At 49.1% G+C, this 25,907-nt stretch overlaps 8 protein-coding genes across 8 annotated transcripts; 5 read left to right on the top strand and 3 right to left on the bottom strand.

Moving 5' to 3' along the window:
* Positions 1-713: 713 nt before the first annotated feature.
* FSUBG_9724 (trafficking PGA2 domain protein) lies at positions 714-1,184 on the bottom strand (the record flags this gene model as incomplete). The annotated part of the gene is made up of 1 exon (XM_036688268.1): positions 714-1,184. The coding sequence occupies one exon, from the start codon at positions 1,182-1,184 to the stop codon at positions 714-716; it is 471 nt and encodes a 156-aa protein (XP_036534788.1).
* Positions 1,185-2,265: 1,081 nt separating this feature from the next.
* Positions 2,266-3,680, top strand: FSUBG_9723 (translation elongation factor EF-Tu precursor mitochondrial; the record flags this gene model as incomplete). The annotated part of the gene is made up of 2 exons (XM_036688267.1): positions 2,266-2,469; positions 2,547-3,680. 2 exons carry the CDS (start codon positions 2,266-2,268, stop codon positions 3,678-3,680), a joined length of 1,338 nt encoding a protein of 445 aa, XP_036534787.1.
* A 2,268-nt stretch (positions 3,681-5,948) lies between these two features.
* Positions 5,949-7,124, top strand: FSUBG_9722 (disulfide-isomerase erp38; the record flags this gene model as incomplete). The annotated part of the gene is made up of 2 exons (XM_036688266.1): positions 5,949-6,462; positions 6,520-7,124. The coding sequence occupies 2 exons, from the start codon at positions 5,949-5,951 to the stop codon at positions 7,122-7,124; spliced, it is 1,119 nt and encodes a 372-aa protein (XP_036534786.1).
* Positions 7,125-7,320: 196 nt separating this feature from the next.
* FSUBG_9721 (heat shock factor binding 1) lies at positions 7,321-7,757 on the bottom strand (the record flags this gene model as incomplete). The annotated part of the gene is made up of 3 exons (XM_036688265.1): positions 7,321-7,409; positions 7,462-7,564; positions 7,704-7,757. 3 exons carry the CDS (start codon positions 7,755-7,757, stop codon positions 7,321-7,323), a joined length of 246 nt encoding a protein of 81 aa, XP_036534785.1.
* A 511-nt stretch (positions 7,758-8,268) lies between these two features.
* Positions 8,269-10,782, top strand: FSUBG_9720 (TUL1 RING-domain protein; the record flags this gene model as incomplete). Its single annotated transcript, XM_036688264.1, has 1 exon — positions 8,269-10,782. The coding sequence occupies one exon, from the start codon at positions 8,269-8,271 to the stop codon at positions 10,780-10,782; it is 2,514 nt and encodes an 837-aa protein (XP_036534784.1).
* A 312-nt stretch (positions 10,783-11,094) lies between these two features.
* On the bottom strand, positions 11,095-13,500 carry FSUBG_9719 (c6 zinc finger; the record flags this gene model as incomplete). Its single annotated transcript, XM_036688262.1, has 2 exons — positions 11,095-12,872; positions 13,074-13,500. 2 exons carry the CDS (start codon positions 13,498-13,500, stop codon positions 11,095-11,097), a joined length of 2,205 nt encoding a protein of 734 aa, XP_036534783.1.
* A 7,546-nt stretch (positions 13,501-21,046) lies between these two features.
* Positions 21,047-21,634, top strand: FSUBG_9718 (rhomboid family membrane; the record flags this gene model as incomplete). Its single annotated transcript, XM_036688261.1, has 1 exon — positions 21,047-21,634. The coding sequence occupies one exon, from the start codon at positions 21,047-21,049 to the stop codon at positions 21,632-21,634; it is 588 nt and encodes a 195-aa protein (XP_036534782.1).
* A 2,125-nt stretch (positions 21,635-23,759) lies between these two features.
* Positions 23,760-25,584, top strand: FSUBG_9717 (uncharacterized protein; the record flags this gene model as incomplete). Its single annotated transcript, XM_036688260.1, has 3 exons — positions 23,760-24,453; positions 24,507-25,465; positions 25,519-25,584. The coding sequence occupies 3 exons, from the start codon at positions 23,760-23,762 to the stop codon at positions 25,582-25,584; spliced, it is 1,719 nt and encodes a 572-aa protein (XP_036534781.1).
* Positions 25,585-25,907: the final 323 nt, after the last annotated feature.

Raw genomic sequence — 25,907 nt, 5'->3', positions numbered from 1 at the left:
AATACCTCTCGTACATTCGGTTGGGATAATCGCGGCTATGCTCAGAGCTAATGCCCATGCCCAGCACCTATTCTCATGCCTTACAGGGCTATCAAAACCTGGTAAACGGTGGCCTGCTCTGAATGCCTGATAGTTAGGGGCGTTAATATATAACGCTGTCGCTAGTGGTAGGTGCCAGAAATACGTGTAAATCCACACGTAAAAACAATTTATCGTTATACTCCCCGTCTTAGATTATCAAGTTTGTCTTAATCCTTTCTCAAACGTGTAGTTTCAGCGCTATAATACTGACTGACCTCAGCCGTGGGTAAACCTGTTCCCCGGTCAACGTGAACCACATTCGGTTGGAAGCTTTCTCAAATAAGCATGGGCATCCTAGGTCAACCCAAGAATCTTTATGGTCCCAAACACCGGCGAGACTGTACATGTGTAATAATATTATGCTTCAGACTACTTCTTTCTTCCGCTTTCTTGGATAATCAGTATGGTCTGGTGGGATTCATTCTGATCAGAAGAATCAGCCTCACTGGGAAACCCAGCTTAATACTGTGTTCTACAAGAAGCTGAAGTGGAGGTGTTCAAGTTTTCAATCAAGTCAGTGACCAGTATAGGAGACGTGCTTGCAGGGCGTGATGTGACAGTCTTGTCACTTTCAATCAGCCAAATCAGAAACTCCACACCAATGCGCCCAACGAAGCCTAGATGATAAGAGTCTAATCCTCTAGAAGATCAGCAATATCTTTATCGTCCTCCTCCTCTTCCCTCCTTCGTTCCTCAGCTTCGAGAAGATCCTTCAGCATAGTCCTCTGCCTCACTCTAGCCTTCTGGCCCCAATCGGCACCAGTGCCATCGCCCTCCTCTTCAATCTCAGACTCATCCTCAACTAGCCCACGTAGCTCATTGGGAGAAATCTGTGCCTTGCGCTTTTCGCGGGCATCGTCATCCTCCATCTTTTGGACAGCTCCCTTAGTAATGAACTTGAGGAACAAGGGGCGCAGCAGCATGTAGCCACCGACAACGACGGTCAGACGGAGCCAAGCTTTTGTGTCCATGCTGTCGAAGGCGTTTGAAATGTTGTTGGATGCATTGGCTCCGTACTGCAGGAACTGAGCAGTGAGTTTTCCAAAGGCATTGAGTTCAGGTTGCTCGCCCTGGTGTTGCTGTTGTTGACCAACAGGATCCATTTTGAGCGTTTCCAGTTACTTTAGAAACGGGCTACGGGTTTGTGAATGAACCTGCTCTGATAGGAGGTTGCTGTTATCGCTGTTGAAGGTCTGAAGAGACGGTCGCGTTTAGACCAGGTAAGTTTAATAATCGTATTCGTGACGATGTTTAGGTGTTGTAGGTTAAAGCGATGGGAAGAATGGTTCCAGGATGTGATGAGGAGTAATGCTTGATTCAGTGAGGAGAGGGAAAGGTGTCAAGGCTTGTGAGTTGAGGTGCTGCGGTTGAGATTTTTATATGGCGCGCGACTTGGGAGGTTCTTTTTAGTTGGCCTTCTCCGATGGACCCGTCTCACTGGTCAAATTCTGGAACCCGCAAATAAGATGAGGGTACATGATACTTCCACGGTATTATGCTGTTGTTGAAGGCATATGATTGGCAGTGCTTCACGAAATACTTTGATGAAGAAAATTCTTAATTACTTCAGATATGCTACAGTACTTCAGAGCCTACGGATACCGAGACTTATTTAGAAATTCCCCGAGAGCACGGAAGGATAAGTACACAATGTACCTTAGTCCAGAATCGTTGATAGATTGTATAAATCTGGAAGCCAGAAAAGTACCATTGCCCGTCCAAAGTAAGGTAGTCAATTTACACCAATACGAAGAAGTGCAACTCGTACGCGTTTGTAACCATAAAGCTCTTTAGCTGCTCCGTATAAGACACCATCCATACTTGTATAAAGTAGTAAGTTGGTCATAGGTAGGTAAGTACAGGAACTTGGAACACCAGCTTCATCAGCTCCACGTGATCTACCTGTTTTATTTCCTTGTGGTCTGAGTGGGCGTAAAATGGGCGGGTTGGCTCCACTAGATATCCATTCCCTAACAGACAACCTTTAGAGCGACACAAGAGGAGGCCTGGGCTTGATAGCTCGAGAAAATTTCGAGGCCTCATTATAGCCGTTTCCCATTTCCATCTCTGTCTCCATCGTGCACCCCGACAGCACCATCGTGTGTTTCTTGTTTCTGTTCCCCTTTCTCTCTGCTCCATCTCGTTTGTCGTTGTCATTTATACTATCCAGAGGGAGCCGTTACAATGTCGACCGCTTTCCGATCCCTTGCGCCTTTCTTGCGCACCGCCCGACAAGGTCTACGGGCTAACCCCATCAACCCTCTTCAGTCCGCCTTTAGCAAGCAGAACACCTCCGGTGTCCTCAACCTTTACCGCACATATGCTGTTTTTGAGCGATCAAAGCCTCATGTGAACATCGGTACAATTGGCCACGTCGATCACGGCAAGGTACGACTGCGTCCTCTATATCCTATAACCTCTCCCCTCTCTTTCTCTGCCAAAATCTAACTGACTCTATATCATAGACCACTCTTTCTGCTGCCATCACAAAGCGACAGGCCGATAAGGGCCTCGCCAACTTCCTCGAGTATGGTGCCATTGACAAGGCTCCGGAGGAGCGAAAGCGTGGTATTACCATCTCGACCGCACACATCGAGTACGCCACCGACAACCGCCACTACTCCCACGTCGATTGCCCTGGTCACGCCGATTATATCAAGAACATGATCACTGGTGCAGCCAACATGGACGGTGCCATCATCGTAGTTGCTGCCTCCGATGGACAGATGCCCCAGACCCGTGAACACTTGCTCCTCGCTCGTCAGGTTGGTGTCCAGCGAATTGTCGTCTTTGTAAACAAGGTCGATGCCATTGATGACCCCGAGATGCTTGAGCTTGTCGAGATGGAGATGCGTGAGCTTCTCAACACCTACGGCTTCGAAGGCGACGACACTCCCGTCATCATGGGCTCTGCTCTCATGTCTCTCCAGAACCAGCGCCCCGAGATTGGCACCGAGAAGATCGACGAGCTCCTTGCTGCCGTCGATGAGTGGATCCCAACCCCCGAGCGTGACCTTGACAAGCCCTTCCTGATGTCCGTCGAGGATGTCTTCTCCATTGCTGGCCGTGGTACCGTTGTGTCTGGACGCGTGGAGCGTGGTGTTCTGAAGCGTGATCAAGAGATCGAGCTTGTCGGCAAGGGCCAGGAGGTCATCAAGACCAAGGTTACTGATATCGAGACCTTCAAGAAGTCTTGTGAGCAATCCCAGGCTGGTGACAACTCTGGTCTCCTCATCCGAGGTGTACGTCGTGAGGATGTCCGCCGTGGTATGGTCGTCTGCGCTCCTGGCACCGTGAAGTCTCACACCCAGTTTCTCGCTTCCCTCTATGTCCTCTCCAAGGAGGAGGGTGGCCGACACACCGGTTTCCAGGAACACTATCGACCCCAGCTCTACCTCCGAACAGCAGATGAGTCCATTGACCTGACTTTCCCCGAGGGTACTGAGGATGCCTCCAGTAAGATGGTCATGCCTGGTGATAACACCGAGATGGTTGTCACCATGGGTCACCCCAATGCCATCGAGGTTGGTCAGCGATTCAACATCCGCGAGGGTGGCCGAACTGTCGCTACTGGTCTCTGCACTCGCATCCTCAAATAAGCGGCGCTTTAGACAATAAATGAAAAGGTTAACGGGGACGGTGTACGAATTATCACGCTTATGTACAATCATGCAATGTCTTTCTTTGAGTCCATTTTGGCTCCTGTATATTTATTTAACTGGCCATGGGGCTCAAAGATCTCCGCTCTGCTTCCTCCCACCTTCTTGGTGACTTGAATTAGACAAAATCTAGGGGAGGCAGTAATCAGACTTATACACTAAAAAGATCTATTTCGCCTTGAATCGTTTATCCATTGCGGTAGTATGGTCATTGTGACCGTGATAGGTAATGATGACTGGAGCAACATTTGATGAGCACAAGAGTCGTCAAGGGTGCGCGAGTGCCAGCACTTGGAATTTTTCTTTTGGATTGTCATTAATCACATTGACTCGATACACTCCATAGCCACAGGCTGGTCATGCGGAAAAGTGGGAGGATAAGATAGGTCACAGAGACATGATCGAGGTCCGATGCAATGGTATTCGTCTATCCTCGGAGGATTTTCGTCAAACACACGATCTTCCTGAGGGACCCAAGCAAGCCATAAAACTCCTGTTCCAAGCGGCCGCCCTCCGAGTGCTCATTTTTTGTTACCGCGAGGCCTTTGACGTTCTGCTGAGAGTTCCCCCCATCCACACAATACTATGCTCTCCAGCAGTCCCCCCATCCCTTAACCGAGAAAACCGGATGTCATGATCGTTTATCGGTACTGCAGGTAATCTCAGGTCAGTTTCGTTGATCCCACTACTTGACCGAACGTCGTCCTGGGTGTTGAGGCCCATATTGCTTCCGCTCGATTAAAACTCACCTTGTTGAAGCCGATATCCTTGGCCTTCTCACGGAAGCACTGACGGCACAGGTTGAGGTCGTACTTTCGGATGAGACCAGCCTTGTGCTTGCAGACTCGGCTAAGAGATGTTAGCATCAATTATTTTCGGTCGATGATTTCGACGCTGTCGGGCGCGTGGGATTTCGGGCAAAAGAGATATATAATCGTACCAGCTGCGAGAGCCCTTGCCGTAGTTTCGGGGGCGGGAGTTCCAGACGCTTTCGTGAGACATCTTTGCGGTGATGATTGAAGGCCGAAAGCTCGAAGGGTTGCGGGAGGATTTGATTTCGCGAGTTGGGTTACTGCTGGAAATTTTACTTGACTTGTGTGCACCTACTAGGTCCGCAGCCCCAGTTCGGCTTGGAGCAGGGCACATCGGGATCCGGAATATCGATGACCCGGGATAATTCAAAGAGACCCGCTCCATCTGTCCAACAAGGTTACTTGACATCCACTGAAGAGGCAAGCAAACATGAGCGTCGGTTTGCACCATTCACTTATTAAACTCGACTTCTATATGAGCTTGAGTATGCCATTCCTGAATTTTCTGTGTATAACTGTGAGGACAGCGCCGTCTTGCTGCTGGGACGGTAATCCTTTTAAGGAGCAAGATTGTCAAGGATCGTGAGCTGCGTTCTGATCGCTCTCAAGAAATATCCGCCAACATTGTACTTCATTTGACCACCTATATGCACAACGCTGGTTTTTGTTGTGAACCTGTGCAAAGACTTCATGCAGCAGCCAAGAGTATTATTACATTTCTGTAGAAGATATAACTCAGAAGCTGGAGTTGAAGCTCAAAAAAAGCATCGGCAGGGCCAATTGTAAGAACCAGAGCGCTCTCGTCGTGAATATGGTATTTCAAGAAGCTCTGGATTTAGATGCCCATCGACGTCCTGTTTATGTGGAGACGTTAGATAGGCTTTGTTTATTATCTGTTTCGCAGGTTCTGAATCGCCAAGTCTCATTCGCATGGCTGCCTCATTGGATTCATGTTATAGTTGTGCTGAGGTTCTCATTAACACACAGCGTATAGGCCATTGAGTAGCCCACATCCAAGGTAGATGGCTATTAATTTATGCAAATATTTAATTTGAAGGAGATCATCCAATATGATAAGTCGGGAGAACAAAGAAAACTTCAATCAAGGATACTTCATCGAAAATAATGTAATCCAAGGTACGGGCTGTTGTCGCCAGTCGGTACCTATGATGATGGCTGACCAATACAGCTCGAGCTCGCCTTAGCTGTAGGTCCCGCTTTAAACCTACAGGGATATTCACCTACCTTACACCGGACATTCCTATGCAAGCTGGCATCTCTGGTGGATTTCCAAGCAACCCTCCAGAAACAAGCACCTCTCTGATTGCAGACAGTGCTTTGCTTCCTTTTACTTTTCTTTCATCCAGAAACAATCGAATCAAGTTCATATTAAGAAATGGTTCTTATCAAGAGCTTCGTGCTGAGCGCCCTTGCTGCTACCGTCGCAGCTAAATCCGCCGTCATCGAATTACTTCCCTCCAACTTTGACGATATCGTTCTCAAGTCCGGCAAACCTACCCTCGTCGAGTTCTTCGCTCCGTGGTGTGGGCACTGCAAGACGCTTGCTCCTGTATGGGAGGACCTAGCCAATACCTACGAGTACGCAAAGGACAAGGTCCAAATCGCCAAAGTCGACGCTGACGCTCAGCGTGAGCTTGGTAAGCGATTTGGTATCCAGGGTTTCCCTACCCTTAAGTTCTTCGATGGCAAGAGCAGCAAGCCTCAGGATTACAAGTCTGGCCGCGACCTTGAGAGCCTGACCAATTTCATCGTTGAAAAGACTGGTGTAAAACCCAAGAAGAAGCTTGAGCTACCCAGCGAGGTTACCTACCTTAACGATGCGACATTCCCCAAGGCCATTGGTGGCGACAAGCATGTTCTTGTCGCCTTTACCGCTCCGTGGTGTGGACGTTAGTGTTCCCTGCGCCATTCTTTTGTTCAATGTCACTAATCTTGACATATTCTAGACTGCAAGAGCCTTGCCCCTACCTGGGAAGACCTCGCCAACACATTCGTAAACGAGAAGAATGTCCTGATCGCTAAGGTTGATGCCGAAGCTCCCAATAGCAAGGCAGTGGCTGAGGAGCAAGGTGTCAAGTCCTACCCAACTATTAAGTGGTTCCCTGCTGGCAGCAAGAAGGCTGTAGCCTACGAAAGTGGACGCAGTGAGCAGGCCTTTGTTGACTGGATCAATGAGCATGCCGGAACCCACCGAGTCACCGGCGGCGGTCTGGATACCGTTGCTGGTACCGTTGAGTCTCTTGACACGCTCGTGACCAAGATCACAGGTGGTGCTGCCATCGCCGACGTCGCCGAGGAGGTCAAGAAGGAGGTCGAGAACCTCACCGATTCTGCTCAGAAAACATATGCCGAGTACTACGTGCGCGTTTTTGACAAGCTGAGCTCGAACAATGACTGGGTGTCGAAGGAGCTCGCTCGTTTGGACGGTATTCTCACTAAGGGTGGACTCGCCCCCGCCAAGCGTGACCAGATTCAGCAGAAGACAAACGTTCTTCGCAAGTTTACGCAGAAGGTCGAGGAGAAGGTCGAAGAGATCAAGGATGAACTGTAAAGAACCATATACATGATGATTGAGATCGGAAAGAAAGTCACGAATCAAAGGGTTTTATGTATTTGGATCTTAGTCGACTAGACCTCGACATGATAAAATCGTAACGAGACGTATTAACACTTCCATGTGCATGTGATGAATCGAAACAACTGAGACAAAGCCTAAACACCATGTATCCTTTGTTTGAACTCAACTTTTACGAAGACTTGGTCGACCCTCCATCTTTGGCCTTGCTCTCTTGAAGAGCTGCTTCGAGATTATCCAGCCTCCGAGACATCTCATCCACTTCACACTATGTTAGCGGTATGGTGCAGAATACGAGCCCTTAGATACTCACTTTTCGCAAAGATTTCTGACGAGACACCAGCAAATTTGTTAGACAGAGAGTTCAGGAGCTCCTCAACAGCGGCTGTGACATCGGCGCGAGCATCATCTGAAGGCTGTGACAAAGAACGAGTTAGCGGTGCTTTTGAAAACCATCCATGAAGGCCTTGCAGCCCAACTTAAGGGTTTTCGGTGCGGCACTAGATAAAATGGATCCAGGTACGGTTGCCTGAACCGCGGAAGAGTAAAACATACAATTTCAGGCTTGCTGTTAGCTATGGAATCTGGTTGCGGCTCGTTGCTAGCCATCATGATATTGGGATATGAGGACGAAAGGATGGCGTGTTAAATGAACTGAATTGAAGAAGGAAGTATATTGAGAGACACCGAGATACTCAAAGTAGTTACTTGAGTGCAATGTTTGTCTCGTGAGCGTGTATATGTGCGTTAGTGGTTGTGACTGGCGGTACCTGGTTTGTTTGAGGTTGCTGAGCTGCCCCTTATTATTATTCATACTGTGCCGGAAAATAGACGGATACGGCATTTCTTTTTAGCACCATCAGCAGCCAACAACCACCGAGTTGCGATACGTACCACTTCCATGAACGTCAGGTCTCATAACTCAAACAATATCTCATGAGGAGAAGCTACCAGCCACCAAGTATCGGCCACCGCATACACCTATCTCCGAACTCATTCCCTCATCACGCTCAATCCCTCAGTCATTACTATCTTCACCACGTCGTCTTGGACCGACGACTAAACCAATTTGAGCATGATACAGTGATAGTCGCTCGCTATCGTGGGCCATCCAACCATCATGCCTCAAGCCCAACATCCAATCGCTACACTCATATTTATTGTTTTCATTGTTTGGCTCGTCTTTCCCGATAGCGACTACTCAAGTCAATCTCTGACTCTTTCTGATCTCGCTGGCGAGAGACTTGATCATTTTCAGGATGCTCTGAACGTGCTGAATGCTTCCCGTTGGGGCGATTTCGCACCAGTGCCGGGGAAAGACTCCAAGGCGAAGCCATCCTTTCTAAATCTCACGGGTTTTCGTGCGGATGATAACCTCTCCTGGGGCGGTCTGGAAAGGTTCCGCGAGCGGAGTTTGGCTTTCAGCCGACATGCCATACCACCTGTTGGACAACATAATCTGTGGGACGCTGGACATGGTGAGCCTATTTGGTTGAATGCATCAGGGACTGTTCATGGAGAATGGGTCAAGCCGAAAGGCTCTATCTCTAGAGGATATAACAGCTACAATCTGAGCAAAATTGCTCCTGATATGGACTGGATTGGTGATAATGTGCCTTGGGCGCGTAACATCACTGGTCGCACTGGTCGCATGATGCTGCGCCTAGAAGGGAATCAAACCATCAACGAGTATGAGCAATTGCCAACTAAAAGTAGCGTCCCCGTCGCTGGAGGTCTCATACGGAGTGTCAAGGGCACGACGACTATTGAGGATACTCATGGCTCTGGCCATGACTGGGAAATGAGGCTATGGGGTGTACATTGGCCACGTCAGGGTGTGGTTTTGATGACCACCACCAGCGAGAAGTTCGAGGGCATATTCGGCTTGCCGCACCTTACACCAAGTGAGGATTTCTTTCAGTCTAGTCAGAGGCTACTTAACGAGTCGATCGCCCACACCATTGCGACGAAGAAGGAGAACATATATTCAGACCAGACTGTACCATGGACTTCAGATCTGGAAAACCCTCTATACACTACTAATCCGTCCCCACATTGCGAATATGTTATGTATGCGCAAGTTTTTCCACCAAGTCGAAACCATTTCAACATAGATTCCCAGGAATCATCGCAGGACGCTTTGAAGTCTGTTATCGACGCTACCGAGTCAGAGTTGCAATCACCTGTTGGCGCGCCCATCCCAAAGATACCCAAACTCCAAATGTCGGCTATCATATACTCTCCAGACTGCGGCTTCTTTCTAGAGACTAAAGGACCGCCAGATTTTGGCCCAAGTGAGGCCCAGCACTTAACAGGCATGAAGATAGAGGTTCAACTGTACCAGGTCAAAACATGGATTCTTGTCTACGCAATCGTTGTATTTGGTCAGGTCAATCTCCTCAAGAACCAGATGCGCGAGTCCTGTACCCCGTCGACCATGGGTCGAGTGAGCTTTTGGACTATCGCCATGATGCTCATGGTTGACGGCATGACCTTCACTGCTGCTGCAACTTGGGTATCATCTGCTGGCGCCACCTTTCTGCCAACATTAGCCCTCTTGTTTGCCGCATTTCTATCCATGACCATTGGTGGAAGCTTTCTCGCCAAAGTCCATGAAGTTCAGCTCCCTGAAGCCCGGCCTCGACGTGAGCGGGAAGCGAACAGCATGGGCGATAACACCAACGGCACAGAGCTACCCGCAGCGACGACTCCAGACAGATCACTCTTGCCGGGGCCTGTGACAGCACACCAACCGGCCATGCCTCCCCCTCCTCGATCTCAGCAACAGCCTGTAATTGTTCCCTCCGATCAAGATATCGATGCCGAGATTGCTGCTGCTGCTGCAGTACCTGGCGCCACAACTGCGCAACCTGCTGAGGAGGCCCCCCAATCCTTCCAGAGCATCATCGGCCGCATGATTCTCTCCTCCCTGTGTATTATATTCCTGGCCATTTCTTCCACAACATGGTATCCCAATCTGAGGTCGTTGTTCCTGAATCTGTGTGTCCTCATCTATCTATCCCTTTGGATCCCTCAAATCCTCCGTAATACTCGTCGAAACTGCCGCCGAGCTCTTGGCTGGCCATTCGTTGTTGGCCAGTCCATCTTACGACTTCTCCCCGTAGCCTATTTCTGGATCAAAGAGGACAATTTTCTTTATGCCCGCTCGGATAGGCATGCGTTCCTTGTCTTTTGCGCCTGGCTTTGGATACAGCTTATTATTCTTGCCGCACAAGACGTTATCGGTCCCCGCTTTGGCATTCCTGCTGGCTGGGCCCCTGATGCTTGGGACTACCATCCTGTTCTTCGCGAGGATAGCCTCGAAGCTGGTGGTTTGCCAATTGGCCTGGTTGCTGATGACACACCTGGAATCGAGCGTGCCCGATCATCAGGTGATGATGGCAGTAAGAAGCAAAGCACGACGAGGAGTATTGACTGCGCAATCTGTCGTGAAGTCTTGGAGGTGCCAGTACTCACTGCCGAAGACGAAGATACCGGTGTTGCTGGCGTCTTCGCTCGTCGTTTATATATGGTCACGCCTTGCAGACATATATTTCATAGTGCTTGCTTGGAAGGTTGGATGAGATTTCGACTTCAGTGTCCCATATGTCGAGAGGAGTTGCCACCCCTGTAACACCGTTAGAAGATGGACATTCGCACTTTTCCACATACACATGGGTGGCACTGTTCAGCAATAGCGCGAATTTGAGATGTTTGGATCCCAGAATGACATGCATGATAGGCGCTGGATGTACTATTAGAGTCTGTCTCCTAAAAGAGAGTTTGTGTTGCACTGATAACGCAACATTGATATGGTAGTTCATTTCCCATCTTCCTTGAACTCCGAGTCCGAAACACCACCTCCACGAAAGATGTTGTCTATATACACGGCTGGTAACCCATTTTATGCAACACGAATATGAGCGTCGGTACTCCTCTGACCTCGCTACCAGTTCAGCCGGGTTTGACGAAATTTAGAATCAGGAATACCAGGTGGCAGACCGCGAGTGCCAAGTTGAAGGTCCGCAACTCGAGTTCGAAGGTCGAAGTCAACCGAGCGAATTGTGAAGCGCTTTTCTTCAGGGATTATTCGTGGTATGGGCCTCGTGATGCCGTCAACATGATACGACTCGACTCCCATGGACAGCGCCTCTGACTCCTCAAGATTCATGACCCATGCACTAATATTTGCAACCATCTCACTATCCCACATGCCCTCACGACGGGCACTGCTGCGTAGAAGCTGAATAGCTCGGCGCCTTGTTCCTGGATCGCGACATTTGGTTGCTACGACAAACAGAGGAGCAACAATTCCTATGTCAGCTGCGAACCTGGGCTTGAGATGCGGAGCTGAGAATCCCATGGGCGGGAACAAGTCCTGGCTTTGCCAATTTTCGCGTTGGCGATGTTGGCAGTGCTCAGGATCAGGGCAATCGCGGGATGCGGCTCGCCTCTCTTCGTCGCCGACTATTTCGGTACCAAGATCAACAATTGTCTGAAACTGAGGAAGGAAGTTGTCGAAGTCAGACTCTTTATCGCTGAACATCATGAGGTACAGGATTCTTGAATTCGTGGACAGCATTTTCAGCGCGGCAATGCCTGCTTTCTCCTGAAGGCTGACAGAAGGATTGTGCCGTGTGAAAAATAGGTTGTCGAATGCTTTGCCCCAAGCGTCCAGGTAATCCTTGAAATGAAGACCATAGTCAAGCCACGATTGGGGTAGGGTACTCTTGAGGTCGGACTTCATGGCGAAAAGTTCCTCGGTGTATCTCATGATTCTAGCATTCAACGCATCACAGGCCACCCGAGCTTCGACAACAGATGTAAAAGTCTCAGGAATCGAGAAGGGCTCCTCTTGCGAAGGGGTTGTTGTACCACTCGGACCAGGAGATTGTGTTTGCGATTGTGAGCTGAGCCTTATACTAAACGGCTGGGGGAAGTGGAATGCCATATCGTAGGACTTGGCTTGAATTGCCAGGCGAGTGAAAATGATGACCAATTCCTCCTCCAGCGAATTTTCGGAAACTGGAAGGAGTCTTTGTCTTTGTTGAGTGCGGAAGATGTCGAGCAGGCCCAGTCCCGTCTGGATCTGGTGAATGGCCTGCCTATGATCACCAATAAAGGAATCAAAGCAGGCCAGAAGCACATTCGCCATGATCGAGGTCCTGTGCGATCTCTGGTCTTGGGTGTTTAGTTTCACCAACGCATTGCATGCATCGCCATATCTCCTAATGGCAACTTGCCAATGACCCCTGACAAGCTCGACACGCGCATCACCACCCATCTCCGATCCACTGTGCATATTCAGGGCAGCCGTCTGCTCGAGAGTTTGATACAGAGCACCCAGTGCAATAACAGCGCATTTGATAGCATCTTCAGAGTGGCACGCCTGCAATACATAGTGCGTCCAGAAGAGATTGTTGAAGAAGCCAGAAAGCTCGTTAGCAGTGTGTGAGCGGAATATTTCAAAGTAGAAGGATTCATTTGGTTGAATCTGCATAACGGAGGATGGATGGTAAGCAGTGGGTGACGGTGAAGTAGTCCCTGGGGATGTAGTCCTCAAAATTGATCTTTGATGGGTCCGACGTGGCAGGAGATGGTAGTCGCCGTGGAGAGGAGCAATGGAAGTGCTTGAAGATGCTTGGGCATCGTATGCTGGCATCGGCTTTGGAGCGATCCGGATCTCCTCGAACGGACGGGAACTGCGACTAGGGGGCGGATAGCCTGTACAGGTTTTGTTGCTTCGAACGCATTGCGTACAAGCTGGACGAGCCTCGTCGCATTTAATTCGCCTTTGTCTATAATGCCACAAAGGTGAGATTTTGGCTACCATTACACCCGAACACGACCAAGCTTAAGAAATTGGGGATAAGGATTGGGGGACGAACTTGCAATTGGCACATCCTGTCTTGACTTTTGGCTTACTTGTCCGGACACGCTTTGCTTTAGCTGGAGGGGCTGCTGATGGTGCAACAAGGTCGGACGAAGCTGAGGCAGTTGAAGCGACTGAAGTGGTTTTAGTTGAAGTGCTGGCAGCAGAAACAGATGGGCTTCTGGTGGTAGCGATGCGTTCAGTATTACCGGCACCTGTAATGGGAGTAGCCGGGGTACTCGTTGAAGCAGGAGAGACGTTGCTGCTGCTGTAAGAGCTCTCTGTATAGGGAATATCGATAGTGTTGAAAGTGTTGACGCTGGTAGGGTGGGGGATAGAAGAAGGACGAGTGGTCAGAGCAGTTATTGGGAAGATCGCAGTCGTCGGTGTTGAAGCAAGTACTTGCGCCTGTACGTGTGATTCTGTTGTTGGCGTTGCTGCTGCTTGGTCCCTTGACGACGAAGAGGACGCATGGTTCATATTTGTAAAGGATACATGCGAGTTTGCTTGCCCTTGTGCGTGTGCATGTGCTTGTGCTCTTCCCCCCGCTCTCTCGGAATGAGACGATGAGGATTCCTCTCTAACCCAACTCTGAGCCATAAGTACACCTACACAGTAAAGGTCCCTCAGCAACCCAGCAAGTAAGTAGTGATACCTTTAGGTATCGTTTCACCTCGTCAAATCACCGCGGCTCCTCACGGTAGCTCTACGACCACACGTTTTCTATCGAACCGTTTCTCGGCCGAGAAAACGGAGGAGGGTGTAGGGAAAGGGTAATTTTAGCGGTAGTCAACAATCAAAGTTTCTGCGAGAAAAAGGTGGCAGAAGACTAGAAGCAGCCGGGGTAATAAAAGGATTTGGGAGGGACTAGGAGCAAAGAGTGGACAAGCAAGCAAAAGAAACTAAAGTAAGGCAAGTAAGGTAAGTCGTCACAGAGATGAGCACAGGGCTAAGTCGATACGCAAGGAAACGCATGAGGGCAGCCCAACAGTGGCGGGATAGTGTCAGCCCCGGTTCTTGGGCGCAATGAGGTCTTTCTATAGCTCATCGCTTTTCCATAAATGCTATTGTGATCCCAGGGGCAGATCAAGCATCCATAGAAAGAATACATTAACAGGCATAGATGGGGCTCATACCGATATCACCGCCACTCCTAGCCAGGAGAAGAGAAGAGAAAAGAGGCTGAGGCCATCGGTTTCACTGCCGGGGATAGAGACAAAGGGCCTGGGGCAATGTGCTCGACAGCAGATCCATGGAAGTTTGGCGGAGCATTGGGATGGGACAAGAAGTCCAGGGTTCCCTCGTGAGACAAAAGACACTGACTGACTGCACGAGTCGAAACAGAGACGGACTACGGATCGCCGGTGGGTTTCTTCTAGGCATTACCCATATCATCTGCTCTGGTACGACGGGCTCTGCCAAACTAGGAGTAACTAGCACGCTCTGTGTAACCATCGCTAAGATCAAGCCGTTGCAGGACAGGCGAGACAGCCGCTGCAAAACGCATCGCTCGACTCTCGAGGACATGGAGGTACCACTGCCAGTGACTAGACTACTTGAGTATGTAGAGGTGCGGGTATTGTTTTCCAAGGCATTGCCACAAGCGCCAGGGTGTTGGAGAGGTACCGAAGTGCACATAAGTGGTGCTTATGGGAGTTTTGACCATTTCCAGTTGAGAATCCGTGATAGTGAGTGGATTGGGTGGTGAAGATCCATGGACGTGCCTTGTGGTGGTGGTACATCGACATACTCCCCGAGATGAGTGCGACATTGAGTGAGCGTGAGTAGAGTCTTGTTAGTAGTTTGTGCCTGTACCTGTCTCCTTTGAGCAACTCTAGGACATGGATGGCTGATTAGACTTGGACTTTGGGACAACCGGGGACAGGCCCGGACCCGTCCCATCATGAACCTCGGGCCCTCCCCTCCCCAGCGCCGCTCTAGTGCATCCTTTTGGCGCCCCCCCCCCCAGAGCTTGCTTCTTCTTTGGAACGAGACTTGTTCACCCAATAGGGACTTGACGTCTGACAGGGGGGAGCGCTTGTGTGTTCCTGTTGTTGGTCGCACAAGGATAGCTAAGCCGTCCTAAGATGGATTGACGCTCAGTAACTCTGCAGTTGCAGGGCTGTTAGGGGCGCACTTAGCGCGGTGGCGGTGGGGGACAAGGGACATCTGACATTTTGTTTCTTTCCCATGTCCATCATGGGTGTTCCTTGATCGAGCAAGCATTTCATGTTGGTGTTGATACTGATGTGATCCTCCCAGCTGTGCTTGGGGGCCCGGCGAGTTGGGTCAGCACTGTAGCACTAGGGAAGATGTTTGATCTTGGCATCACAACATGTAATATTTCCGATGCATGTCCGCTGTGGGCACGGTACAAAGAGTCCCTAAACTCCTTTTCAGATAGTGCTGTACTCCAAGGCGTTATTGCCGGTCCCTTTTCGTTGAACCCGTTCAACAGCCCGTTGCTGACTTGGCCGATATTTAGTGGGGTTCCCAAGCTTAGCCGCCGCTGGCAAGTGATTTTCAAGTAGACTATGGGATTTATAGGAAAAAGCAAAAAATGACAGCACAGCAAAGCACAGTTCTGCAATTCAAGAACATGTTTCATTTTCTCGTTATCGTTCGTGGAGCTCCTTGTCATCAGCCACCGACTGTTTCTGTGTACCCTTTCTAGATCTCTAGCCTCTACGCTGTTAGATACCCTCCACATCGGGAACGTCCCAACACAAGAAAACATTTATGAATACGTAACGGAATCACAGGTAGGTAGTGATACCGATTGATGGATAGATACTTTCAGAATGCGTGCCAGCCTGTCTCAAATCTTAGGGCACATGTATACCAAATTGGTAAGGCGCTTAGTAGCCTTCATAAGAATACTCCAGCTTGTACTATTGTGTACTCGTCTAATCTCGAGAATCTAGATCTCGATAGCCTCCCCTTCGGGTTGGCACCCCATATCATCCGGGTGGTCTACGTACCCTTTTGGTCTGTACAAGTCACATCCGCTGTGCAGTATGAGATTTTCAGCCTTTATTTGGGAGGGGACTTTCTTGGCCATCCCATCATGTGGCGTAGTTGAAGACTAGACTGTCTCATCATCCGTATTAGTCTGTGATCCCTTGCAGCACTTGCACTGATTGTTGAGTACAGTATTCGTAAATCCCAGCACCCTAGCCAATAGCTGCTACCAGAGGTTCAACGTCTCATTACAGGCGTCTTGCAAATGGCAAACGCATACCCCGTACTCCGTCCTGAATCCAGCTTCGTTCCCAGGCAGGCGGCAACTTCCGCTGAAGGTATCAGTGCTTTTAGACCACTCCGTAATTAGTCGACAATGCTCAATTCCGCCAAGAGATAAACCCAGCTCTCTTGAGCTCCCCTAGGAGAAACTTCCCGGTGGGACGGTACAATTTGTCAGAGACCTATCATTACTTGTCTTAATTTTAGTCTCATTTTACGAGTAATTCTGGCTTGTTGAGGCGGGGTAGAATAGGTTGAGCTGTTCGATATCGACGTCTGGAGACAGAGAGCCCAGTATTCGAAGCCGAGGATTGAGGACTTTCGGGGAAGAGTCTGGTGATGTTTTTATTGTCTTTTGGTATCAATCAATCTATTCGTTACCATCTTCAGCCTTATGGGATCATTAGAATGTCGCAACACTCCCAGCCAACATGCTTTACGGCACGGGGCCCGGTCCGTTAACCTTGGCTAGGTTATCTTCATGTAACAGCAACATTGCAACCCATTTCTGCCGGTATGGCCTTGTACCGTGCCTGACCATGAGCATGAGCATCAGCCCACACCCATGCTAGTCATAGTTCATAATTATGCCCCTGATACTCGGCTCGGCTCTCCACACCGGGCACGTCGACCGCACAGTAGCTCGTGAAGATCACATTTCGGTCACATTGGCCGCCGACGGCGTCTCCCGGTGCCAGGCTTTATCTCATCCTGGCCCCTCAAGCTATTTCACTCCAAGTCTTGCCGTTAGTGGTTATAGACAGGTTTTTCTCCTATTCGAGTCAGATCTCCTTGCCGGTCTCTCCATATTAACAGAATTTGTTGATCGTGCTATTGGTCCGCTGATCGTCCCCTTGGATCCAGCCATCACTGGCGTATAACGTTATCCTTCAGGGATTCTCAAACATCCCCGGAACGTGACAATATCGGACGGTCTGCTGTTTCAGTTCCCAACCCTCACTCCCTTGAGCAACTGCCAACTACTACTGAAAAATACTTTACCCAATATCAAAGTTAGTCTCGTGTCGAGAAATGACCAATCATCTCAGTCTGATAAACAAATACTTGTCCTGAGATTGAAACACATTTGCTTTCTGGAGACCCAGGCTCGGCATTGCCAGCTGCAACAGTGGAATTGCCAAGAAACAATCCTCCCCGGAGTGGGATGCTTTGCCTTGTGTTGCGTTACACTGCGTTTCGACATTCCACAAGCCGTCAGCCAGCCCTGATTACATTGCATCTCTGGCCGTGCCATCTCCAACGTGCGTCGGCTCCGAATTGGACAAACGGCCGATTGGTAAGTTGAGCAAGGGCTGTCACGGCATCTGTCACTGAAACCCATGCGGGTCGTTTTTTCAAACCGCTAGGGCGATGACAAATAGAAGCCACCTCCCTACACAATTCAATTGGATGGCTCGCCAAGAGGCCCACAAGAACCTCTGTTTCCAGAAGCGCTCGTGTCAGTGAACGAGATGCTAAGACAGTTGCCTAAGTCATGCGTCAACGTCTTGTACCATTCGGCAGTCAATGTGGATATACCTGTCTGCGTGAACTCGATTCTCAGTTCATCATGAAGACAAAGTCCAAGCTCGACTGCTGTGACCTCCTAACCCGTGTCTAGGTAGCATTCTTGTTCATCCTTTCACTGAGCCAACACTTTTTAAAGTTCACAAATTGTACACCAACGCGGACGAGGGTTTGAATCAAGCCGATGGACGCATAGCCAGTAATATATCAGTCACTGATACGACAACCAGCCGAGAACCACAGAGCATCGCCCTAGGCTAACAACGGTAGAGAATGCGAGCAAGACATTGATTGACAAGGAATCGGCAATGTAACCTCATCTAGCAGTTAAGCCCGTGGCCTCGGCAGCCGGGATTACCACGCGCCTTTAATCTCATCTCAACAAAGTCTAAAATAGCTCAGAGATGTACCCGCCACGTGCATAACACAACGGTCTGTATTCTTATGGCATAGCTAGTCTATTTCAAGGTAGATTTAGTCGACCTGCGGGGGTGAGAGAGAGAGAGAGAAAAGCTGTAATGGCTGCACGGGGCGTGGCACCGACCTACTAAGTCAGTCTAACAATTGAAGATATGAACCCAGTGTTGAATCGGCGAAGAACGAGAGTCAATCGTGAGTCTTGTTCCCGGCCTCGATAAACGTCGAGCAGTCGGCTGAACAAGCAGTAGCTGACATTGGAGGGAAAAGTCAGATCAAAGACATAACTTTACCGCCACCCCTGTAGTTCGGAACTTCCGCTCATCACGAGAGATCGAAACTGCTCTACTAGACAGGAAGAGAGTTTACACGTAAGTTGGCGCCCGACAATATATGACACAATGTATTTCATAATCCATTATTCCTGTACCCACAGTCAGATGGCCTTGTTTCTATACTAGGCTATCCTCGGGTCAAGCAAGCAGTGCATCTGACAGAAAGTATGTCGATTCTTGTAAGTTGTTGTATTGCCTACAAGTAACAACGCACACAAACGGTCTGAGGATGTAACAATACCGATAATTGGTACTATCAGATATAAGTAAGTGTTCCAGAATTTGGCCAACAGCACTAGGTTCCCGTAGCAGCGAGTATAGGTGTAGATGATCACATTCCTCTAAACCTCTGGTTCTCTAGTGTTTGAGTGATACGTGATGGGTATTAGAATCCCAACGGAAGACACTTGTTGCAAGTATAAGGTACTATAGTCAAGTGCTTCTAATAAAAACAGGATCACCCAAGAGACTGTAGGTATGTACAATGAGCTGAGAATCCCCTTTAGTACAGGAACATATCTAAGAAACTTTTATCCACTAGCTTGGAGCTTATCGAAGCCTCAAGCCTCATTTTTCCACAATGTGATAACCACGGAAAACTAATCTTCACAGACTACGTTGTCTAAAATGCGCTGGCCCCTCGGGGCATTTCACATCTAATAAATACGGGTGTTTCATTAGTTAGGAAACGGGTAGCATAGTAACCTCCTCCCGCCATCACATGAATTTATCATGTACTGTGATTTCTAAATTCATACTTACATGTTTCGTTTGATGAGCGAGCCTTATACTCAAACAGTTAGTGCCTATTATGTTTGACTGTACAGGGGATCAGCTGTCTACCTGGCTCCTTGACGATTGTCAAGCCCACTTGGCACTGGGTGAAGACCTGGCAAGGCTATTACAATACCCTATTTTCTATTGGGTTGGTCTTTCCATTGGTGATATTGTAGTCACTGAGGCTGTTCGTGAAATCGAGGTCCTCCATGACAAGTATCCAGCCATGCATCTTAATCAGATTGCTCATCAGGACTTCTCCGGTCGAGAAGTGCTGTGCAAGGGCTTGTCTACCTAGGTATGTAACATTGTAGTAGCATGCACCTATCGGCCTTGGAGCCTCCTCTCATTAAGAGCCTGGTGATTTCTATCGTAGCATATTCATAAGGTTTTAGCCATGTGGCCAGATTGCTTTGCCTTAGGCTTGCTCGGCAGGATCTGATGCCGGTAGTCAAGGTGGATTTAGTAGACACGGCACGGCTGGGGGCGGCAGTTCGGACCATTGAGTTCTCACATGTAGCTAGTGAGCACCGGTGGCTTGGTTTTCAGGAGTCTTGGTGAGACTGTGATGGTCTAGTGTCGTCGAGGTCTGCCGCTGGCAACAATGCATCCCTTACCTCGGTTATTGGTGGGCAGATGTTGTTGCTGATCACTGAGCTGAAGTATTTTCCGGGAAGATATCTACATTTTGTCCCAAAGAAGCTATGTTTGCGATATGATCCCTCACAGGCTCTTAATTGTTAGGCCTAACGCCAAGAAGACGTTCGACGAGAACCAACGAGATTCACATATGACTTGAACATCATTATGTAGGTACTTATAACTATATGATGCACCCGATCATTCTCTCGCTTCGTGACATATCACTCTAGCCTGCCGGGCAACTCCTCATCAGTGACCGATGATATGATCCGAGGTGCTAGGCAGTTACTAGGCGAATTACCGGAAATTGTCAGTGGAACTCAGCGACATCCATAATGGGAAACCCGTCATACGACTCATGGCCTTGCCCTGTCTTTCAATGCCTTCTCAAAACGGCAGTAGGGTGTTTGGGTACTCCGTAGTAGCCATGATCCTGCAGCTTCAGGGCTTTGCAGTTCTCGCCGTGTTGTGGGAGGGCGTAACGAACCCACAAGCTATTGAATTTCACACGATCTTGACTCAGTGAACAAACTTCCTGCATATCTTACTTGTGACTTATATGAACAGCAAAGTCATGTATTTCATTATATCTATGTATTGAGAAGTGATGGGGTAGTACTGGATGGCAATTGACAATATCCTGGTCATAAGCTAGAAATCTCAACAGCTATTGGATCAAAAGGTTCCAGCAACGTTAAACGCCAATTAGACAGACAAAGACGCGACAGACGCAAGATCAGAAAACTCTAAAACATACAAGTCGCCAAACTAATGACTTGGTTTTCTCTATATCGCCGTTACCATATATCAAAAACCAAAAAATGACAAGGCTATCTGCCATCGAATGATACTTTGTTGTGATGAGACTACCCTACAATGACGAGGAGGTTGAAGGGACTTGAGATCTCACCAGGATTGGCTGGTGAGCCAAGTACATATCGGCGATGACAAGGCGACCAACCAGACTGCGAGAAAAAGTTGGTGGCGGATTTTCGCATCTTCAATTCTCTCAACCCACGCAAACTCAGTTTGTGCTGCAGCGATAGTCGAACCGACACTGCCGTGTGACCACTACCAACATCGCAATGTCGCAAGATCAGCCACAAGCGCAACCTCCGTTGCCCGAGCGTAATGGATTTATTCACAACTCTGCCATTGCTGGCGCAGTTATTGCACCTCTTGCTATGCTACTCCCACCACGAAAGATAGATCTTCGATTCTTCGTCCTCGCCAGTGCCTTCTCTCTTGCCACAAACCAGCTCGCCTACGAATATACGGGCTCGTCAATCTACTCACGGTTTGGCAACCGCGTGGGCTCCATATTCGGAACCGAACTTCCCGAAGGCGCTCAGCGCACCCAACGACTACTACGTGAGCACCGAGAGCGCGAGGCGGCAATCAAAGCTAGGTTAGGCCAACAGAATCCACAAAGCGAAGAGGAGAGGACAGGTGTGGCCAAGGCGCTGAACGATGTGTGGATGGGAGGCGAGGAGAAGAATTGGCGAGAGCAGCGTGCCAAAGAGCATCAACAAAAGATTGAAGAGGGCAAGGGTATTGGCGATATCATCATGGAGCAAGTCGCAGATGTCTGGAGTGGAAACTGGGGAAAGGGTGCCAAGAAACAAGATGGCGAGACCACAACGGATGACGCTTCGTCGATCGGGAAGAAATAACACTGTCTCAACCGAGGAGTGACAACGTAGATGTTCAAACAACACTGGAGGGGACCATCTAGTCTTATACCCATCGTCGGCAAAATGCGACATGCACAAGACCGAACTGTACCACTATTAACGGAAAAGGCGAAGGGCCGCCCGGGTAATACGACTGTAATGGGCAACGAAGAGGTCGAGGACAACGTATATAGGGCAGCTCATGTCATGTACGATACGACAGTTTGTACAATCACGATCTTATCACATATTCAACTCATCAGGCGCTCGACAGGAGCATATCGGGCCACTGACCGAAGTCCCACATGAGCAGTCAACAATCAGCAATGCAAAGTATTGTCAAAAAGGTTCCAGTCAATGCATGCTGGCTGCTACCATATTGAAGTGGTGCTTGCATCATTCATACCACACCCGTCGTGTCTACTGTTGACAAATCGAGCGTTATCGTGTCCTCGTCCTCCAACACAGGAGGGGGAGCGAGTTGGAAACCTTTGCCTTCCCATGGTCTTGGCGTTGAGATCATCCCACCGGAGTGATTAGTTATGCCATCGGATGTGAGGGTTAGGGTGGATTTCCCGGTATGCATCAATTTGGGAGCTGTACTTCTTGCGCAAGGGATCTCTCCCTCCCCGAGCCTGGCGTGGAATAGGACGAGGCGCAACGCGTAAATTGTTGTCCACTGCAAACGATCTCATCGGAACCCGTACATACAACTGATTGATATAGGCACACGCTATCAACGAGCTCCACTGCATACAAGGAATACGGGAAGACTCGTCAGCTTTAGCAATGGCTGTGGCCCGTTGCACTGTAGCGTCAGCCACGGGCTGGAAGGCAGGTACTTGACCATAAATGTATTGGTGATGTGGATGAGACAAGGAAAATGCGTCAACTGAGCCCAGTATTGAAGTGCTTGCGAGATAAAAAACCAGAATATAGGTACCTAGGTAGTAGATTGCAATCAAGGAGTATGTGTTACACTACTGTACCGGAATAAAGTGTTTATGTTGACGGGTTGCGGTATCATTTGTAAATGAGAGATGCCATGGTGTCTTTCTTACTAGGTCAGTAACTTTCCACCTGAGGTAGTTATTGAGTTTAATCGGGGTTTGCCTTTGCAGATACCGGAATGATCGAAGTTGACAGCTTGCAATATGTAATAAAATATAAGCATTCCTAGTGCTCTTGTGATTCATAAGTAAGTGGGTGTCAACAAAGACTCGCATTAGCCGCCACCAAAACCGCCATGAATAGAGGTTACTGTTCTAAATTAAGAAGCTGTGGCGCTTAAACATCCATTAATCGAAGTGAGGCTCAATGGCTTAACCGCACGGCACCACCACCCAGTGATCGACCTTTGGTTGCAGGGATCTATGGCTTACAACTGTCAGCACAGCCCCGGATTGTACGTCACTCGGCTGTGAGTTGTTTCGTCATGGGCACAAGTCAGCGAGAATAGAACAAATATGCCCTTATTGAGTACCTAATAAACAGGACCTGTTACCTAAGCTGAAGGCTGCCTCAAAATAACGATATCTAACTAGTCAAGCTGAATAATTGTTGTATTCCCAAGTATTTCCCCTCTTGTTTTTTCGACGCTCTCATCTTCACTCTTTTGCTTCACTCGTTTGGCGATTTTTACGACGACGCAAAAAGAACACTACTCATTGGGCCCACAGCTTCCACGCGTAAGGCAGTTGTCCAATCAGAGGAGAGCTTCCACGCAATCCAGACCAGTCTCTTCGTCCCTGGCGACCCTTGAAACAACCCGCTCAAGCCTACCTAACCCGTTGAGCTGAAGTTCAGGACTTTGGATTCTGACCAGCCACCTAAGCTTGACCTAGCGCGAGGGATACATTTTCTGGTTCAACATCTTTCATTTTGGATCGACAAAGGATCCATTTGACGTACGGAGTACACCCACGCATTGTTGTCAATAAAGATAAGGGTTCGGATCATTTGCCGAGTTACAAAATACCGATTCTTGATCTGTGACGCCGTCTCGACCCTCTGAAACAGCTTGTCGCAGTTGCATCCCCTTTCTTTGCCGCTTGGCGGCTTACTCCCATCAACAGCCTCCATAACCTCGTCCCCGTTATTCGGGAATCTCTTGCTTTCGTCAACTATGGCTTCGCACGACTACTACAGCGGTGGCAGCCAACAGGCTCCTTATGGCGCCGGACCCAACGCTTCTCCGTACTATCAGAATCACGATACCCCTTCGCCGCATTCTACACCAGCACCCCCATATGAGCCTAACTCCTACAACTCACACTATGCGCCCGACACCTCGATCTATCCTGCCGATACTGCCGCGCATATTGTCCCAACCAAGCAAACACCATACTCGCCTAACGATATACAATATCCTCCAGCGGGCACTGATGCTAGCCCTTCTGGTCAGAGCTCAAGCCATAACCAGCCTGGCCAAACTGGTCAGTCTCCTTTCGACACCGTCTTTGACGATCATATGTACCCGGCAAACTCGAACACCGGACCGACTCCCAGCTCCAGTACGGCTGACATTGGCCAACAAGGCTTCTATCAAGATACAAGCTATGCTGGAGGGGCTGCCGCTGCGCGGCCTTACGGCCAGGAAGGCATTCCCCTTCAGGATCGGACCGCTAAGAATGACGATCCCGAGATGAATGATCATATCTACGACGCCCCTGGACGGCCTAAGAAGAAGGGCAAGAAGGGCAAGGTTCGCTTGGGCGAGTTGGGTATGATCGGGGCCAACAAGAAGAGGATTCCTTGGGTTGTCTATATCTTTTCTGTTGTCCAAATCGCCGTCTTTATCGCCGAAATAGCAAGAATGGGTAAGATGTGAAGACTGATGCAGGAGGAAAACTGTCAGCTGACTCGTTCACAGGCGTTTTAACAGGAACTCCCATTGCGATCAAACCGCAATTCAACGTATTTATCGGCCCATCTCCTGGTTTACTGATCAACATGGGCGCACGGTATGCCCCTTGTATGCGCAACGTGAAGGGTATCCAGAGTGTGGACAAAAATGCGAAGGGCGCCGTTCTACCTGGTCTACTTTGTCCCAATGCTACCACGGACGACAGTTTCTGCCCTCTTCATGTGGTCTGCGGTTTTGGAGGCAACGTTCCAGACCCTAAGTTTAATGGTGATATCAACCAGAGTCCCGAGCCCAACCAGTGGTACCGATTCATCACCTCAATTTTTATGCACGCCGGTCTTATTCACATCATTTTCAACCTTCTTCTGCAGCTTACCATTGCGAAAGAGATGGAGATGGCCATCGGGCCAGTGCGGTTTCTACTCGTTTACATGAGTGCTGGGATTTTCGGCAACATCATGGGTGGAAATTATGCGCCGCCAGGACAGCCATCTGTGGGTGCCTCTGGGGCCCTCTTTGGTATCATTGCTTTGGTCCTCCTCGATCTTCTGTACTCATGGAAGGACAGACGCAACCCCGTCAAGGACCTTCTTTTCATCGTTCTTGATATGGTAATCGCATTTGTCTTGGGACTTCTTCCCGGCTTGGACAACTTTGTCCATATTGGCGGTTTTCTTATGGGACTCTCTCTTGGCGTTTGTGTCCTGCACTCGCCCAACTCACTGCGACGGCGGATGGGCCAAGAGCTGTCGTACGCAGCCGTTTCTCCTCAGACTGGCGAGACACCCCCTCATTTTCTCAAGAACCCTGTCGGTTTCTTCAAGGGGCGCAAGCCACTCTGGTGGGCTTGGTGGCTGGTTCGAGCTGCCTTCCTCGTCATGATCATTGTCGTTTTCATTGTTCTGCTGAACAACTTTTACAAGTATCACGACACCTGTGATTGGTGCAAGTATCTCAACTGCCTAGTAAGTTTCTCATCACTACTGCTCAAGATGACAAAGTAGCTAACCTCGAACAGCCCATCAACGATTGGTGCGATTGGGGATCTTTTGAGCATCTCAAGGAGCCCAAGAGTTCTTCATAAGTTGATAATGAATGGATGCTGGGTCGGCAGAGATCCAACAAATCGCATCATATTGAACAGTGCGCAGCTTTAGAAAGCAGCATGCACGTTAATAGGCAATTTTGTTCATTGCAAAGCTCGACACCATTGGACATAGCAGTTAGATCATGCTCTTTCACTGGAAACACTGCAAGGGTGTTGGAGAATGCTATCTCTTGCTTTCTTTATGTCCATTAATGAAGAAATGATTTATCCAGCGTCACCGTGTGCTTGAGCGTGCTACCAGGGTCTTACCAATAACTCTCGGAATGAGTGGTGTGAATGTGATTTACTGACAACCGTCA

This window comes from Fusarium subglutinans, assembly GCF_013396075.1.
Source record: "Fusarium subglutinans strain NRRL 66333 chromosome Unknown NRRL66333_c0000154, whole genome shotgun sequence".
In the NCBI taxonomy this organism is placed as follows: domain Eukaryota; kingdom Fungi; phylum Ascomycota; class Sordariomycetes; order Hypocreales; family Nectriaceae; genus Fusarium; species Fusarium subglutinans.
Note: the sequence above shows the minus strand (reverse complement) of the source record. Positions and strands in the feature narration are given on the sequence as shown.